General features: G+C 41.5%; 1 protein-coding gene across 1 annotated transcript in view; it reads right to left on the reverse strand.

Annotated features, from left to right (window-relative positions):
- GPC6 (glypican 6) overlaps positions 1–18621 on the reverse strand; it is a 917335-nt gene that overhangs the window by 428789 nt on the left and 469925 nt on the right. The window contains exon 3 of the mRNA XM_089508392.1: positions 9848–10239. Within this exon, the coding sequence (XP_089364518.1) occupies positions 9848–10239 (392 nt within the window). The remainder of the gene's footprint in view (positions 1–9847; positions 10240–18621) is intronic.

Raw genomic sequence — 18621 nt, forward strand, 5'->3', positions numbered from 1 at the left:
CCCCCTCCTGCATAGATACCAAATCCATGTATATACAATGGGATAGAAGAAGTATAGCACCCCCTATGGCAAGAGGTGTAAAGCCATGGCAGTATTAATGAGTATATCCTGGTATAATCATGGTTGAAAAATTAAGTGTACTAATGTCCTGAGAGAGAAAGTGTGTTTGTCCCTGATAGGCTTTTGTTAAAAAATCTCTTAAGTTGAATAATGGCATTTAGTATGTTTATATGACAGATAGGAAAGAGGGTTGAGAGAGTTTACACATACAAGCACACACACTTACACATGATGGAAGTGATAAATGGCTCCCACCAACACACTTACCTCCTGGGAAAGGAGACAATTCTGACCTGCTTTTGTTTTATACCTGCTGGCCTTGCAGCGCCAGTGTTTTCCCTCTACTGTGCAATAACTCCTTTTTCCACCCCATGCCTATGACACTTTATCACTGTCTTCAAATTGCATTTTCCAGCATTAATATACTATTTGTTTTGGCTCCTAATTACCAACTTTATCAGCATGTCATATTTGTTCCCCCTATTCCCAGTAATTATATTCTGAATCAGTGTGACACTTGATACTGACCTTTATTTTTAGCTTTCTCTCTCCATCTTAGAAAGGAGGCTGAATGCTTATTTATAAACCATGAAAACAGAGTTTGTGAGAATATTGATTCAGTGTCTTTAAAAAGCAGCTGGCTGGCAGGCAGCAACTCAAAATGATCACGGGTAATTAACAGGGCACATTTTTCACTGCTAAACCCTTGCCTTTACCTTCTAATTCTATTGCTGCATTAGTTTCACTCTGCCCAGAAAGCACTAGTGTATGTGGTTATGGATCAGCTATCTGTATAATTTAATGAAAGCTGGGGATAAAAAATCATTTCATCAGGCTTGAAGGCAAGACAGTGGCATAATTGACATCAGGTGCTCAGAAATGTTTTCAAATAACCATTTAAAAAAAGATGCTAATTTAATTGTTAAGTTCCTCTATAGGCATCGCAAGAGTTTGACAGTAGCATTGAAAGCTACTGTGACATGTATGCCCGCAATAATTACCGTATTCTTTTAAACGAGAACCAGAGGGCCTCACATGAATGAGTGGTTTCATATAAAGATATTGGAAATATTTTTTTGCAGCACTGGGATGCCCATGGATTCACTTACCCAACCCAAAGCAACCAGGATCAAAGGCTGGAGTGTTTTCTCTGTGATAAAAAGTTATGTTTTGGGGGTGGGGGTTCTTCTTCTTTTTCTTCATATTCATCTTCTCATTTATAATGGGGTGCCTCTTCTTCATTTTCTCTTTATTATTATCTGTACTTATATCCCACCATTTCACCAAGATGTGGACTCAAGATAGCTTACACTTTTAAATAATTACAGTATAATTAAAAAAAAACATTCAAAAGTCAACATTTTTTAAAAAAATTAAACAATTTAGCATATTAAAACAATCTAAAACAATGGTTCCCAACCTTTTCTATGCCCCACACCCCTAGGAAATGTTTGATTAATGTTCACACCCCTTGCAAAAGTAATATTAGATTTCAAGATGAAGTCTAATTTCTATTTTTTGAACAACAAACTGAACCATTAGTATTAGTAATCATGGAGGTTCCGTTTTGGACCCTCTCCCATGAATGCCAAAAATTGTGAGACCTCCAGTCCCACAATTTTTAATAGAGGTACACATGCACTGCCAATAGGGTCAATGGGGCTTGCTAACCACAGATGCTCAAATCTGCAGATGTCAAGCCCATGGCTGGGGCGGGCAGGTTGTATAATACTATCGGTGAACAAATTGAACAATTAGATTCTAATTTATTAAGAAAAATGAGTGATGACACATGACCCATCATTCAAGGACACAAGCCACTCTTTGTCGCACCCCCTGAAATTCTATCTTGCATCTCCTGGGGGTGTGGGCACACTAAGTCGGGAATTCTTGATCTAAAATTTGGTGCTGCTGTTTCTGTTGTTGTGTGCCTTCAAGTAATTTCCAACTTGAACCTATCATGGGGTTTTCTTGGCAAGGTTTGTTCAGAGGAGTTTTGCCATTGTCTTCCCCTAAGGAAAGAAAACCCAGTTAAGATAGAATAATTTGAAACAAGACAGCCCACTAATTACAGCCATTTAAAAAAAAAAGCATTAACTTCTAAAAAAGCTTGTCTGAATAAACAAGTCTTCACCACTGAAGAAGTAGGGAGTTCCAAAGTCTAGGGGCAGCCACAATATCTTGTGTTCCCACCAACCATATGTGAAGTTGGTGGGGATGAAAGAAGGGCTTCTTCTGTGGATCTCAGAGTCACAGGGGCAATATGTTCATTGAAAGCCTGACTCTAAGCCATACAGACCTTTATAGGTCATTAGAAGTACTTTGAATTGTTCTTGGAGAGACAAGTAACCAGCAGGTGAGTTTTATGATCCATGTAATCAGCTCCAGTTAACAATCTGGCTGCAGCCCTTTGTACTGATGGAAGTTTCCAAAGATTCTTCAAAGGCAGCCCCACACAGAGGCATTACAGTAATCCAAATGTGACATAACTAAGCCATACTACACTGTTGCCAGATCAGGTACATCCAGGAATAGTTGCAGGTGGCACACTAGCTTTCAACCTGCAAAAGTACTTCTGGCCACTGCAGAAACCTGATCTCTCAAGTTCAAACTTGAGTCCAGGAATATCCTCCACACTGCAAACCTGCATCTTCAGGAGGAGTTCCCCCATTCAGCACAGGAATACATGCCTGTTCCCTGATCTGTTTTTCAGTTGACCAGGAGCTATCTTGCCTTTCTCCCAAGACAAAAGGCTGGAACGAGATGACTGTGGTATATTAATTGCTGCATGCCCTAGAGAAAGAACTTATACTCACAATGTATTTTGGGATAAAGGTGGAGAAGGTAGCAACCATACACAGATGATGTTGGGGACTGAAGTCACCACAAGCTTATTGGCTATAGCTCACAATGGAAAGGAATGCCATTGGACTCAAGAGTCTCAAGGAAAAAAAGTACCTTCTCAGACTAGTTGAATGTTTTAAGCATTAGCACAATTGTGAGGCTTACAGGGCACAAGATGTTTCCAAGAAACAAAATGTGCACAAAATAGTACACACATTTTTAAAATGGGAAAGTGGAAATAATGGGGGGGGGGAGTCCATACAAACTAATCAAAGCAACCCATTGCATAATTTAGGTATATTGCCAAAGAATTGCACCTGTTAGGGGGGAAAGTCTTAAAATATTCATTTGTAGATTTGTATGTTAAGGAATGTACAATGTATCACACATGGGGTTCTCCAGCACCATTTGGGTCATTCATAAGTTGTACTGAACAGTACAAGCTTTGAGAAACCACTTGAAACTGTTCCAGTTCCACAAGGAGACAAGAATGGGAAGAAAATGAGATTTGGAGAAACTCAGTAAGACTGAAGCAGAAATATGTAATTTCCACAAGGCATAAGCCTAGATCCAGATCCAAATCCAGTCACTAGGCAGCTCATTTGGTGGAATTCCCTCTCTCCAGTCTGTTCGCTGGGCTAGTAATAATGGGAATGATGAGAATTCCCATACCTCCATACTGTAGAGACCCCTATGACTACCTGCATACATTGCAGCTATACCAACAGACCCCAGACTAGGCTGTAATAATATAGACTCATGAAAGGATCTACCCATTGCACCCACATGACATGGTATGGACAGGAATCAGGACTGATGGGAATGCAGTCCAATAGAGAGAGTTGGTTTATGGAAGACTATATCATATGGGTTTCTTTTTTGGCAAGTGTGTGCCACCACTCACTACTCTTCCATTTTCTTACTTAATGTTTCCCTCATTAATTTCAGCAGCAAAGTCTTAGCACTCTCCTGTTTTCCTGCATTTTTTTCTACCTCACTAAGCAAAATAGAAGCAGCTCAAAGAATACCCTAACCCCCCTCCCTTTAACCTTTATTAAAAGTATTTCCTGATGGGTTGTGACAAGCTCATTTCAAACGTCTTGGAAGTCCTCCATTTCAAATGTTGTTCTCAGCCACTGTAATGTGGGCCACAATGAAAATCACTCAACCATATTTTGGCGCATCTACCATGATGGCTTAATAATTTATGTCAGGGAACCCGTTTTTGGTTCCAGGAAGCCTTTCTTTTAAGAAGTTCAGCTTGAAATTGGCCACTTGAATGCAGATGAAAACCAGAAACACTATGACAAATATTGAGACTATCTACATTTTTGGGAGGAAGGAGGAAGAGATTCAACTAACAAAATTCATGAAAATGTCCTGCTGGAATGCAGAGCAGTATCTGTCTTCAAAGAAGCATAAAACTTAGCCAAACAGACCTAGGACTGACCTGACCCTCTGAGGAGGTTATTCTGCCCCCCCCCCCCCAACTGCACTTCCTACCTTTTCCCCTTGAAAAGACTCCTTTCTATTCCCTCCACAAATTCTGCTAGTGGTGAAGCCCTTTAAGCCCTTTTAAAAGAATCAATAGTGAACAATTGCATCCTTGCATTACCAAGTGTTGACCAAAATTAAATTCTGAGGCTCCTATGCAGGAAAAATATTCCCAGTGTTGCAGAAAACCTCTCCTTCCACAAAAAGTGACTCACACAAGTTTCTTCAGTCTCCAACAAAAGCATAAACTTCTGCCAGAACTGACTCTAATACTGTTCAGAAATTATGGCCCAGCAAGAAGCATCACATCTTCATTTTATATTTCCATTACATGTAAATGAAAGCCCATCTCTGGAAGAGGTACAGAACAGTGAAAATTAAAACTATCACCAATGGAGCACATTTCCCTAAACAAATGCAACTGTTACCAAGATTAGATATACACCAAAACTATGGGTTATTTCAAATGCCCAAAGTAGAAGAAGAGAGATGCTGACCAAGAAAAGTAGAGTGCACAGCTGAAGGCAAGGCAGGGAAATTCTTTATGGAGTATTTCATTAATCACAAAGCCTCTAAATCATTCATACCATCCCTTTTTGCATGTGAACACCACCCAGTAGATTACAAAGACCTGCAATACAGGGTAGGCGGGGGACCATGACAGTTGACTTATTTTTATATTCTGAATTTTACCTACTCAGCTACACTCTGTGATATGAATACAAATGATTTGATCAGAATTGCCACTTACAAAGTCTCATTTTACATTAGACTGGTGGGTGGAGGGAGAAATAACAGTAGAAAAATAAATCCTTTTGAAAGTGGAGGGCACAACACTCACTGTGCAAGGCAGGAGTGAGGATCTCTAATGTTGCAACAAAGGAGAATTAATCCACTTGGCTCTTAGAAGCTCTTAATGAGTACTCAGACTAGCTAAGTAGAAAAAGAGTGTTATTTTATTTTATTTTATTTTGTGTACATAATTATTTGAATCTTAATTTCTACATAAGTAGGGTTGCCATAAGTCAGGACCTCCAAACCAGGACAAATGTAGGACAAATTTTTCTAATGTAGGACACATTTTTTAAAAATGGAGGACATGTGAAAGAAAGTGATGATTTTTAAAAAAAAACTGTTAATATAAATGCCTGTTTCTTAGGCATGATCAAAATGGAGGACATTTGGGCATTATTTCTAGACAGATGTCAGAAATGGACTTCCCTTTCTGGCAAAACACCCCCAACCTCCATTCCAAAACACACACAACAGCACATTTGGGCATTTCACATGGCTTTACTGAACATGGCCTCTTGCATCAGAGGTTTATTCCATAACCAAACCCCTTGGGTTTAACACTTAGCATGGTTTAACATGGCTATGCATATTGAACATGTCAAGGTGGTTTCACTGTTCTTGCACCAAGTGTACTTCTCAGAAGTGTGTGTCAAGAGACTTTGGTTTTTCTTCACTGCGCATGAGTTTGTAAAAATCACAGCAATTTACATAGACCATGCCTCAGAACCAAAACCACACAGAAAAGGCACTTTGGAAAGTCACACTCTCTCGGCTTCTGAAACAGTGCGTGCATGCCTCTCAAGCTGACCCACTCATATCATCTTCATCATCATCATCACCACTACACTATCACTGTCAAAGTAAGGGAGACTTGTTAGCATTAAAAGCCCCCCCCCCAAAAAAAACCCACCTTGAGGCCTCTCTGGCCACTCACTCACCACTTCCTTCCCCTCCTCCTTTTCCTCCCCCTCCTCCTCCCCCTCCTCCCCCTCCTCCATTCGCCTGGGGGCTGGGGCGGATGGGGCGGAGGAGGAGGGTGGCGTGTGGCTGCGCGCAGGAGGCGAACCGCCTCCAGCTTCGCCTCCTCCACGCAGCCGCGCGGCCTGGAGAAGAGGGGGCGGAGGAGGAGCAGGTGAGTGGCGCGGCCGCGCAGGGAGGCAAAGGCAGATGGAGCCAGCGCCTCTTGCGTGCGGGCGCGCCACGCTCCCCGCCTCCTCCGCCCCCTCTTCTCCTCCTCCCCGCGCGCCTGCACGCAAGAGGCACTGGCTCCGTCCGCCTTTGCCTCTATGCTGCGGGCGGGCGCGAAGTCTGGGGGCGAGGGGGCGGAGGAAGAGGGTGGTGTGGGCGCGCGGGGAGGTGCCTCCTCCGCCCCCAGCAGGCCTCGCTGTCCTCCTCTTCCTCCCCGCCTCCCCGAGGCGGAGGAGGAGGGCAGCGAGGCCCTGCAGGCCGCAGCAACTTGGCTGCAACTGGGGGGGGGGTCCCGGTTTTTGGGCTGCACCCGTGCCGGGAGGGGCCCGGGGCCCCCCAAATCAGGAAATACACAGGTGCAGCCGGGTTATGGCAACCCTATACATAAGAGAAGAGTATAAGTTATTTATGTGGTGTGCACAAAAGGGAAGATGGGGTTTAGGCCTTGCTTCAGTAAGGACCCTGATTCAACTAACTTACACTGCTTTACAGGCCACATCTATATATGTTCTTCTACTAACTATAATTCACCAGTCAACAAAGATATACTATTTCCCCACACACACTCTTTTGACAGAATTTGATAAGTTTTGCAGTCATACTTTTAAATGTGTGAAAACTCTCAAATATTAAACAAATAGAAGAAGGATTTGTAAAAGTAATATTTAAATGTTGTACATGTGCATACTGCTTTTGTATTAAAGGAAATAGTTTCCACCATTTTTATTTCTAGATAAAATGGATGAAATTTTGCAGGGGGCCTTTCACACTGAAGTTATAGTACTATGATTTCCACTTTAAGGGCCTCAATATCCCAAAGGCACTAGGCTCCTGTCTGATCTTGGAAGCTAAACAAGGTCATCTCTGCTTAAACATACTTCATTTATATACCGCTTCATACCACCTAAGCAATGTCTAGGCAGTTTACAATTGTAAGCTAATTTGCCCCCAACAATCTGGGTACTCATTTTAGTGACCTTGGAAGGATGCAAGCCTGAGTCAAGCTTGAGCCCTTTTGCTGGTCTTGAACTCACAACCTTGTGGTTTGAGTGAGTGGCTGCAGTATAGGCATTTAACCACTGCACCACCTCTGGTTAAAACTCTTCAAAGAAGGAAACTCCACCACACTCAGGGACAGGATATTCCACAGCCGCTCTTACTGTTAAGAAGTTCTTCCTAATATATATCATAGAGATGTATCTAGACAAGGAAACCATAAAATTTCAGACTGGTGAACAGCTTAGGGATTTATGCTAAATGAAAAAAAAAGTTTTGAGAGGAAGTGTTTTATTATCCCCTCAGATGATGCACCAAAGTCTCAGAAATGTTAAGTGTTTCATCCTCAGTGGACCTTATGGATATTTTACTGGATGACAGTAGATTATGTACACTGTAGAGTTTCAACACTGTATTGTGGGAATGAGGCTTTGAATTTTTTCTCCACCCAAGAGCCATAACTGTTTGGCTGCTTGTCAAGAGGTGGCTCCATTGCTGGGAGGTGTGCCTATCCTCATGTTTGCCTAGCACCTGTAAGAAAGTGCTAGGGAAGTTTGGCTGTGAAGACTTAGGGGTGAAACAGACTGCCCCTTTGCACCACTGTCTGGGCAGGTTGAGAGTGTGACGTTTTGATGCCACATGATCTGAAGCTGCCTGGAATCTGGCTTCACGCCACCCAGTTGTCCACATGTGGGCCGGCTTCTTTGTGCTCCAGTGGTGTGGCATTTAGACAGCGCATGCCACAGGAGTGCTGTAAAGCTGCAGCAAGGTGGGAAACACTGTCTTTTTGCTGGTGCAAAAAGAAGCAGCAATTTGCCACTTCGTTTTATGTTGGCAAAAAGTCAGATTGGGGTCACTGCGTGCAGTTGCTGAGACCCCAATTTGGCTTTTTCAGGGGCAGTTTCATGACACCCCTTCGGGGTGGTCTGTTTTGCCCCTTATTGAAATTAAGTTGGTGTCAGCAGCAGCCAGAAGCAGGCATCAAGTCCCAATTTATCCAGCGTTCAAGACATTCTTGGAAGCCCAGAGTAATACTGCTGGCATGTGAGTATAAAATACAGTGAAAATACAGGGACACAACCTCTGATAAATTCATTTTAACATACTCAATCAGCACTGGAATTAGAATAGGAAAACAAGACCTCGAGTAAAGTTTTCCCAGGTTGGAAGCTTAAATCTAGCTTATCACAAAACCACCCTCTGTCCCTACCCTTCCTAATCTCTCCCCCCCCCCCCCATTTTTTTAAACTTATGGAAAAACATTACCACATTCACAGTCTATGTCCAAATTGTCCGTGAAACACTGGCTGGTGGTGGATTCCATGTCAGTGAGGTAAATTTGTTCTGGCTTTTAGTCTGAACTTTAAAAGAGTTCTGAGTTGCTAAACCTATTTTGGAGACAGGTTCAGTACCTTTGACACCTCCTTTACATTTGAATTAAAAATGGCTGTGCTATCCCACTGACACAGAAGCCATTGTCACAAAGGATAGCTTTAGAGCAATTAATAACAAACCTGCTTCTAATGGACATCTTTCAGTTCTCTTCCAAGAGGTCCACTTTGACTCAAGATATGGAATTTCTGAACTACCTTGCTGGCCATCACTGGTTGGAGGAGATCTGCAAAATCTCAGAGATGGAGAACTTCTGGGCCTTCACATGTTACTGACCTACAACACCCCTCACCTCTCACCACAGACATAAAATCTTCCACCAGTACACCAGTTCAAAAGCCATTGTTAATTGATATAAAGGGAAAAACAAAAAGACCAAACATAGGAGATCCTAATAATAGATCACCTATGTCAAGACAACTCAAATGCCTTCTACGTTTTGGATTGCAGCTCTCATCAGCCTCAGCCACCATAGCCTGTGGTAAATGATAATGGGGGTTGTAGTCTGAAAATTCTGGAGGATATGAGATTGTCTACACATATCTTATATCATGCCTTAGAGTACAGCACTATGGGATTAGCCTAAGTGACTTCAGAACCTCCTGTTATGCGAGTTGCCGAGATGTAGCATCAAAGAAGCAATCTATTCGTTTCCATCTGATGTGGCATCATTTAAGTAGAGCTGTACATCATATTGCTTTTTCTGCATCTCTGAATCTGTTCTAAGAGATTAGGACTCATGGTGTACAGAGAAGGGGAGGTGAGGTTGAAGGTCTAGCAGGGGCTGATATAACAGCCCTTCCAATAATAAAGGACATTATATTAGATGTATATTGACACAATATTCTTTTCTAAATGGAAATTTTGGCAGTCCTGTTATCATTTTGACAGAGTCCAAGATAGGAAACCTGATACAGTTACTCACACATCAACAAACTTCCCTTTCAGCTATAATTGTGACAGAGATGGAAAGTTGCACACCATAAATGACAGCTTGGAATAGCAGCTCAAGTCTCCAATGAAGCAATTGAAAGGGGAAAAAACCTAGCAACAACAACAAAGAAATCATTTTGATTACCTTCGATACCCTGTTAGCAACTTCTCTGCCTACGGTCAGCCCCTGAACAAAGGTCCGTGCAGCGATGAAAGCTCTCGTCACTTGTACTTTCAGTTTCCTCGGTACATCTCCAAAAGGCTTAAGCTGGTCTGTGTATTTGCTGACACACTCGAGATAGTCCTCCGAGAAGTGATAGTGGGGGTTTATGAGTTGGAACATTCGCTCTAATAACCGAGCCCAGAAGTCATTCAACATTTCCTCCAAGTTCACATTGCCTCCTGTATAGTATCGCTTCAGTTCTATGAAGAGGTCCTGGAACACTTCAGAATTCTGCATGTAGAGCATGCCATATGTCTGTACAAACATATCGTTTAAGGATCGCTCCGCATTCTCCAGGAGTTCTCGGAAAAATTCTATACAAAAAAAGAGGGAGAGTGTAAGAAAGTCATAGTAACACTTACGATAATTGCACAGACAATAAATAATCATGCCAAATCTATATCAGTTCTCTTTCATCCTTTAATGGACTACATTGAGTAAGAAATCTAAAATAATTTAGTTGCCTTGCATAATTTTTTTTTCTGAATAGCAAATAGTCAAATAGCATGGAAGGTTATTACAAAGCAAATCCTACTGTATTTCAATGGGACTTACTTTCATGTAAATGTGTGCAATTATGGGGCCTTAGATTTGAACTGGAGAATGGTTTCTTTAAAATCATATTAAAAATAGAAAGCTTTGGATTCCTCGTGAGAGTGCAGAATAAAAAATCCATAGCTCTAAATGTTAAATATGCTTTTAAAGGAAATTGCCATGAAAGTTGTTCCACTTATATTTTGGGGATTATTTAAGCACTGAAACACCTACCACTTAAGATACTGACTGCTGGAGTTCCAGCTGCTGAGTACTAAATACAGGAGAATGAGAGAGTCAGACAGCAGCATGCCAAAGTCAGGAAGCTGAAGCCGAGAGTTGTGTTGGAACCTTGCAGGAGAGCATGGGACTGTAGGGAAGGACTTAGAGACTTGGCAGGATTGTCTATGAAGAGACTGGTCTCCACTGCACTCATTTAGATATTACATCTGGGCCTGATTTAAATCAGGAGGGGGATCCGCTGGCCCTGAGACTAAGTGCAGTCCTACTGGGATCCCAAGACATTACTGCACAAGGGGGAAAAAAGGTAAAACTGATCAGGCATGTAGTGGCTTTCTCTGTGCTGTTCTGCATGACGTCTTAACACTTTTATTTTCTTCACAAGGGTGGGGGGTGTCATAAAAGCATGTCTTTTGCTGAACAGGAGTGGCACAGAGAAAGCCACTACTTTCCTGATTGGTCCCCCCCCCCCCCCGGTAAAGTCCCCAGTATCTTTTCAGCTGGTCATACCCCTTTCTCTATGATACAATTTTCATTTTTTATGTCATTTCAAACAAGATTAATTTCCTTAGTTACTAGCAAGAAATCCTTTAAGCTACAATAAGCTGATGTTTTTCATCCTAGCCTTTTCTATTACATCCCACCTACCACAGAAATGAAGTTCCTATAAACTTCCCCAGAAATAAATACAATGTTTTAGATTTATATTGCAATTGAGCTCAGAATCAGACATGTGTATGTGTGCATTTGTATTGGTGAATTAGCTCAATTTTTCATGATCCCTGGAAAACTACTGAGTTTTCCTGGAGCTCTGACAAGTGGATCACATTACCAAGAATACTTCTGAATTCTAGAAAACAGTGCCTCAGAAACTATATAGGTGGGATAATTTTGCCAGGGAAGTACCAAAGGGTAAACTAAATGTTATGCTAGTGAAACGACATCTCACAGTGTTTCAATAAAATCAACTGGAAAGAGCCACAAAGGTGAGAAAAATATATGCCTGTTTTAAATGGCCCAGCATCTCCCTGAAAGTTGCTTGGGAATATACCACACAATTCCTTTTGATGATAGAAGGAAGAGGAGAAGCAAGAGGGAATGAGGAGGCAGTGGAGATGGCAGCATCTGCAATTTCAGACAATTGGCTGTGTTGGAAAACATGTAATACAATTTAACAGAAGTGATACCAGCAGATATATTAGTAACCCATTTAATTTTGGTATTAAATACTCAGTACTGAATAATTTTGTCAAATAGAATATGCCAAAAAATACATGTGCTTAACTCCTCCCTTCCCATTTCAAGACAGACAGTTTCTTGATACACCTCCCATTTTCCCTCCTAATTGGAACTGTTTGAAATTGTGCCTTCAGTATCTCCCTTTTGAGAAACTTCCATCCTTCCTGAACTCCTTCTCTTTTAGTATTACTGACCATGGGATTACCCCCAGTGTTTCCCTGAGTTTATTGAAATCAGTTTTCCTAAAGTCTAAAATGTGTGTCTGACTATGCCTGACTTCTCCTTTCCACCAGAACATGGTCACTCCCACCTAAGGATCCTACCACTTGCACCTCATTACAGGTCATCCCTGTTGGTTAGGATCAGATCTAAAATGGCTAGATACTAACCAAAATTTAACATAGGGACAGGAAAAAGGAATGAACCCTCAAACTCCTTCTTCAAGTACCAATTATCTCTTCCACCTACCTTTAATTTCCATGTGTCACAAAGAATATAGCCTATCTTGAATCACTAGCAAGACAATGGTGAGGGTAACTGAGTTGCAACTCTGAATGCTAATATGTGAAGAAGACTCACTGAATTACTGGGATTTAATTTTGACTCCCCTATTGAATTAAAAGCCTTCTTCAAGCATTAATCAAAGTATGGACTCTTCTAATGTGAGGGCAGGGAGAACACACTGCAAGGCCCCACACTTAGCATCAGGCATATCACTGGCTTTGCTCTGGAACATCCACAACTCCATCTGGGCTTCTACTGTTCACACATAAGATCTTTCCTTACAGAAGTCTTATCCATGAGTATCCTAGCAGTGAAGACATACAGCCCTCTTACCTAATGTTTGAATGGAGCCACGTTCAAATGGAAATAATCTGCAATTTTTTCTAAGTGTGAATCTGGACTCCCCCACCCAAAAAAAAAATCCCGCAGATTTCTTAGCTCAGTTTTTTCTTCCATTACTCCAATCAGAGTCAGTTTTGTTTTTCCATTACTGTGTATGAGGAGCTGGACAGACTTGTACAAAAGAATCTGAGAATGAAAAGAAGTCTTTAATACTTCTCTATGAGCTGATTCATGTCCTGAACATGCCTACCTCCAGCCATTTTTAAAATTGTCCCCACCACCACCGCCATCACTTTCAACTGAGCTCCAGAACTAGAAGTAAATGGAACAAGCTGAGAGGAAAACAAACCTGTCAGGAACAATTGGCAGGTACAGGAGAGGTCAAGCATTCTTTCTTCCCTTTTATTTTCTTCTATACATGCACCCCCTTGAACTGAGAAAATCCAAGTTTGAAAACATAACCTGTCAACTTCCAAGCTAATACTAGTGCCAACCTATATTACTCAAATATAACACTTGACCCTGAAACATCTCAGCAGTTCTGATTCTACCCTTATGCAGAAATTAAATTCAGATATCAGGGGGAGCCAGAGAGAACCCCATTGTCTTGCCCTCTTTACGAAAAACTTGTTATTTTGGGATGTGTGCATGATTGTTTGCATCCCAGAGTTTGCCATCCTCATGTGGGCTCTCCATGTGAATCAAACACTAGAAAATCAGAATTTTGCAGCTGAATTATGGCTCTCTAAGTGAAACATATGAGGCAATGGTTTGCCAACCCCTCCCTCCCCCATCATTTCTTCTGTCATCCTTCACATGTGGAAGGCACTTTTCTGAAGTTGAATGCTACATTTCCAATCATTTGAAGGTCTGCAACACATAAAGTAGTCTTTCTCTTTCAGAGTCATAGAATCATAAAGTTGAAAGGGATCACAAGGACCACCTAATTCATCCCCCTGCCATGGGGGAAAACAGCTATACACTCCTGAGATATGTAAGTTTATCGCACAGGGCTCCTGGCACGCAAATGGAATGGTACAAAAGGGGCTGGGAAGGGAATGGAACACGTGAGGGATGCATTTTACCGCACACCAGAACACTGCCGAATGCCGCTGGAAGTTCCCATTCCATTCCGTTCCATTCCCCATCTGTCCCAGAGGAGGCAATTTTTGAGAACTGTTCAGAACAGTTCTCAAAAATCACCTCCTCTGGGATAGATGAGGAATGGAATGGGGACTTCTGGCATCGGTGTTGGCATTCTGATGTGTCGTAAAATGCATCCCTCACCGGTTCAGTTCCCTTCCCGGCCCTCTTTGTACGGTTCCATTTGTGTGCCAGGAACCCTGTGTGATAAACTTAACTGTCTGAGACAGTCCACTCAACTGTCAAACAGTTCTTACATTAAAGTTGTTCCTAATCTTTTGGTGAAATCTCCTTTCTTGTAATTTGAATACAGTGGCTGATGAGCTAATATCTGGAGCAGCAGAAAACAAGCATCCTTTACATGGCATTCATTATGATGTTTAAGAATGATTATCATACTACCTCCCTATGTCTTCTCTTCTCAAAGCTAAACATACCCATCTCATCAGACTGCTCACTCATGGTCACATGGTCTACTAAAACCCTGAGATCCTTTTCACATACATTACTTTCAAGACAAGTTGTCTTTCATCCTATATTTGTGCATTCCATTTTTCCTGCCTAGATGTTTGTCCCAGTTTCCCAATCTGTCAAGGCCATTTTGAATTATCATCCTGTTTGTTGGGGTACTAGCTAGCCCTCCAAATTTGGTGCCATCTATAAAAAACACACACTGATCTCATCTCTCCAGAATGAAAAGGAAACACTGGTAAGCACTGTTTGGCACTGGTCTGTCAACCAAATAAATATCTACCAAACAGTAGCATCCACATTTCATTAGGTTGTTTTCAAAAATGCCATGAAGCTATTTTACTGAACCTAACTGAAATAAAGATATACTACATCTATGGCCCGTTACAGACCGCCCAAAAGGGGCGGTCTCAAGCCGCTGCCGGTTGCAGCGCGGAGGAGTCGCAGCAGCCAAACCGTGCGACTCCTCCGCGCTGCAAAGAAGGAGTGCGAAAATTGCGCTCCTTCCGGCAACCCGGAAGAGACGCCACAAGTGCCAAAGCGTGCACTCGCGATGTCACTTCCGGGCCGCAACATGCGGACACAGAGCGTCCGTTACGTCAAAATGGCGGCGGTCGTGTGGAACGGCCGCTGCCATTTGTTACAGACTCTGTAACAGGGTAAGGGGCATCTGGAAGAGACACCCCTTTTTCAAAATGGGACGTCCTAAGGACGTCCCTTATGGCGGTCTGTAACCCGCCTACAACGCTCCCTTGATCTACCATGTTGCCATTACTTCTTTTTGAGAAACTCATGCAGGCACTTTAGGAATCACATTTTTCAAAACTGTATACAGACTGACTGTTTATTGATTTGTTTCAGATTGATTGGTAGTTGTTTAGATAGTCTCAGTTAGTCTTAAAGGTACTATAAGATCCCTTTGCATAATAATCCTGAAGGGTAAAAGATATATAATTGTTCATGCTAAATATTAAAGTTAGGATTATCCATGCAATTGTATTTCCGATTTGTACATATGGCTGTGAAAACTGGACATTGAGAAAACTGATAGGGATTAAATCAATTTATTTGAAATGTGGTGCTAAAAAAGAGTTCTGTGGATACTGTGAACTGCTAAAAAGACAAATAAATGAGCTCTAGAGCAAATCAAGCCTGAACTCTCACTACAAGCCAAGATGACTAAACTTTGGCGATATCATGAGAAGACATAACTCACTAGAAAAGACAAGAATGCTTGGTAAGGAAAAGAGGAAAACTGCATTCCAGATGGATAGTCTCAATCATGGAAACCATGACCCTGGGTCTGCAGGGCAGTTGATGATAGGGTGATTTAAAGCCAGAGCAGACAGGCAAGAAAAAGCAGTTTGATCCCATTTTTTTCAAAAGCAGGTCAAAACCCCACTACTGAATTGGTCCACTTGAAAGGAGGGACAAGCAGGCATGGCCTGACTGCATGGCAAGGAATCAAGCCATGCTGCTGGGTAACTTTTTTGTTGCCTCCCCACCATACATCTGCGTTGTCACACAAACACACCATCTGAAACTTCCAAGTAACTCCCATGTCCACCCAGATACCATTCCATTGCATGGCTGCCCCTTTGATTGGCCACACAGTTGCACATGCAGTGCTCCACCAGTACAGGGCATTGGTGCATCGGTGTGCAGGTGATACATTGACAAAGCACAATCATAGAACTCCCCCCCACACACACACACGCCCCCTTCACCCAGCTTCACCCTATGCCCCCATTGGACTATATGGTTTGTGTATATTGTAATTACACCCATTGGCATTGTCACACTTTCATTTCTTTGCTTTGCCACAGCCCCGCACTCACATCAGGGTGTTTATATGCAGGCATGAAAATGCTCATTTTCCCGCCTTGAATCAGACTATCCAGGTTTCTTTTTGCTCCAGTTTTAGCCCTGGAGTGCAGCTTTGGTCCAGATTCCAGCTGCTTTTGAGGCATGTGTCATGCAACCTTCAAAGCGGCTAGAAACCACATTGTTTTGCCTGTCTCTTTCACCCACTAGAGTCATACAGTGGTGATATGTTGAAGTCAACTTGACAGCACTTAACAACAACACATTATTTATGGCAATTAACTTTACAGCAAAGAGTATTTTTTACAAGAAAGTCACTGTAGGTATGGAGCAAGTGCAACTTTTTATGGAATATCTGAGTGTTTTAATTCATGTCTGGTATTTCAAACAATAGACTGTTTTCTAACTGATGATATATTAGGATCAGATTTGCTGAGTGCTTTCAGACCTGTTATACATTTTGTGCTGACAAGACAGATTATACATGTAAGATTCAGTACTGGATCTGAGAACAGCTCTTCTTTCCCCAATATATTTCATTCATTTAATGGGAAGGGTCCCTGTTTTACTACCTGTCTTTTGAACAACTAGCTTGACAAAAATTTCATATTTGAAATATCTTTGAAACAAGGTCAAAGTGAAAATATCAATGAACTATTGTAAAATTAATCTTACATCAAATAGCACACATTAAAGTGTGTGCATTTTAAAGTATAACATTCAGAAAGTATTGCCAAGTATTTTATTTTGTACAGCCACTTTTCTCTCCAAATGATTCCCATAATGTGCCCTTTATCATCTTTGTAAATGACTTTTAATTTTAATAGAACGTAGATAAGTGAGTGTGCATGTTTAGATATTATGACTGAGTCAACTCTCACAACTAAAAATGTTTTTTATCATCTCTCTCTGTCTCACATTAGTTCTTGGCTACTATTTACTGTATTGCTGAATGTAATTTATTTTACATAGCTGTGCCACCTGAGTTTTATTCTACAGTCATTTACAGCAAAATATATGTCAGCAAGTCTATAATCTATGGTCAGTTTTGTAAAATATCTGAAGAGGGTATACATTTAAGGAACAAGAGGTTTAAAAAACAAACTCAAGTTGCTTTCTTTTTACCAAAATATAGGTGAAGAAATAAATGGTGTGAGATATCATCCATGGAGCCATCAAACAGATCCCCTGTGGATGCCCCCCCCCCCCCCGGTATGCCCAAAATCTCCTTTTGTCTATGAGAGACAGTTTACCCCACAACTTTTCACAGATGAAAACTGGGTGTGTATGGCGGAGCAATATCCATCAAGATTAATATTAATGTAAAAGAACACACAAGCTAGGAGAGGCTGCAGACGTTTGCATTTGCTTGAGCCTATTGAGAAGGTCAATACTCCATCCCAATCTCCTCTCCTTCAATGCGTTGATTGAGTAAAAACTACTTTTCAATTTTGAACTCTGCTTGCATCCACTGAGATAAGCTGAGGGTGTAGGGGAAAATAGGAGGAGAAAATTAAAACTGGGCCATTTGAAAAGTAGCTGTTTTGAAAATTAGAAATGGACTGGGTTTTTTATTGTTGTTTCTTGGGTATTTTTTGGCAGACCATGTGGACCATGGATGTTTCCAGTCATAGAACATTGGCTCCAGGATCCATCAATGTGACTTACTTTTACGATATTTGCCAAGGATTGTACTGGGAATATCTGTTTAAATATTGTCCTCTGCCCTGCCATAACCTCAAAGTAATACAGTACTAGAATACAAGAAGCATCTTCTGGCCATACTGTTCGATCTAAAAAAACCTTCTGGTTGGTAAATCAATAAAGAAGCCTTTTAAAAGACTTAGAAAACATTTTTTTTTTAATTTATAAAATTCACATGGCACTAACCTCAGGAATGTTTTAGGGTATCTTCAGTTATTTAGTTATTGAAAAGTCCCCTAATACAAAAGCATGGAGGCTTTTTGAGACATTCAGTGTTCTCTGCCTAATAAAGAGTTTTGTGGCATCACAAAGGACTTGAGATGCATAGGAAGTATCATTTTGTTTTGCTAGTGGGATTTAAATTTCCTGGTTTTTAAAATACATATGCTGAAAGCTGCATGGAGAGAAGGGGCGGCATGTCCCATAGGGAACAATGGGGTGTGTGCCCATGGCACGCACGCGCTGCCGCACGTACGAGACCCATTCATTTAAATGGGGCTCAAGCATAGGCGGAATTTGCTTTATGCAGGGGAGTATGGAATGGATCCCTGCGTAAGGTAAGGGCTCATTGTACTTTGTTTCCCAGTACAACATGACCTGAAGGTGCGCAGGGGCATAGAAACTTTCATTATGCTCCTGTTTGATTCTCCTGTCTCTCTCCAAGTGCACATGGCAAGGAAACCTAGACCAGGTTT

This window comes from Sceloporus occidentalis, unplaced genomic scaffold (assembly GCF_023333645.1).
Source record: "Sceloporus occidentalis isolate IW3139 unplaced genomic scaffold, rSceOcc1.0.p SCAF_2, whole genome shotgun sequence".
Taxonomy (NCBI): domain Eukaryota; kingdom Metazoa; phylum Chordata; class Lepidosauria; order Squamata; family Phrynosomatidae; genus Sceloporus; species Sceloporus occidentalis.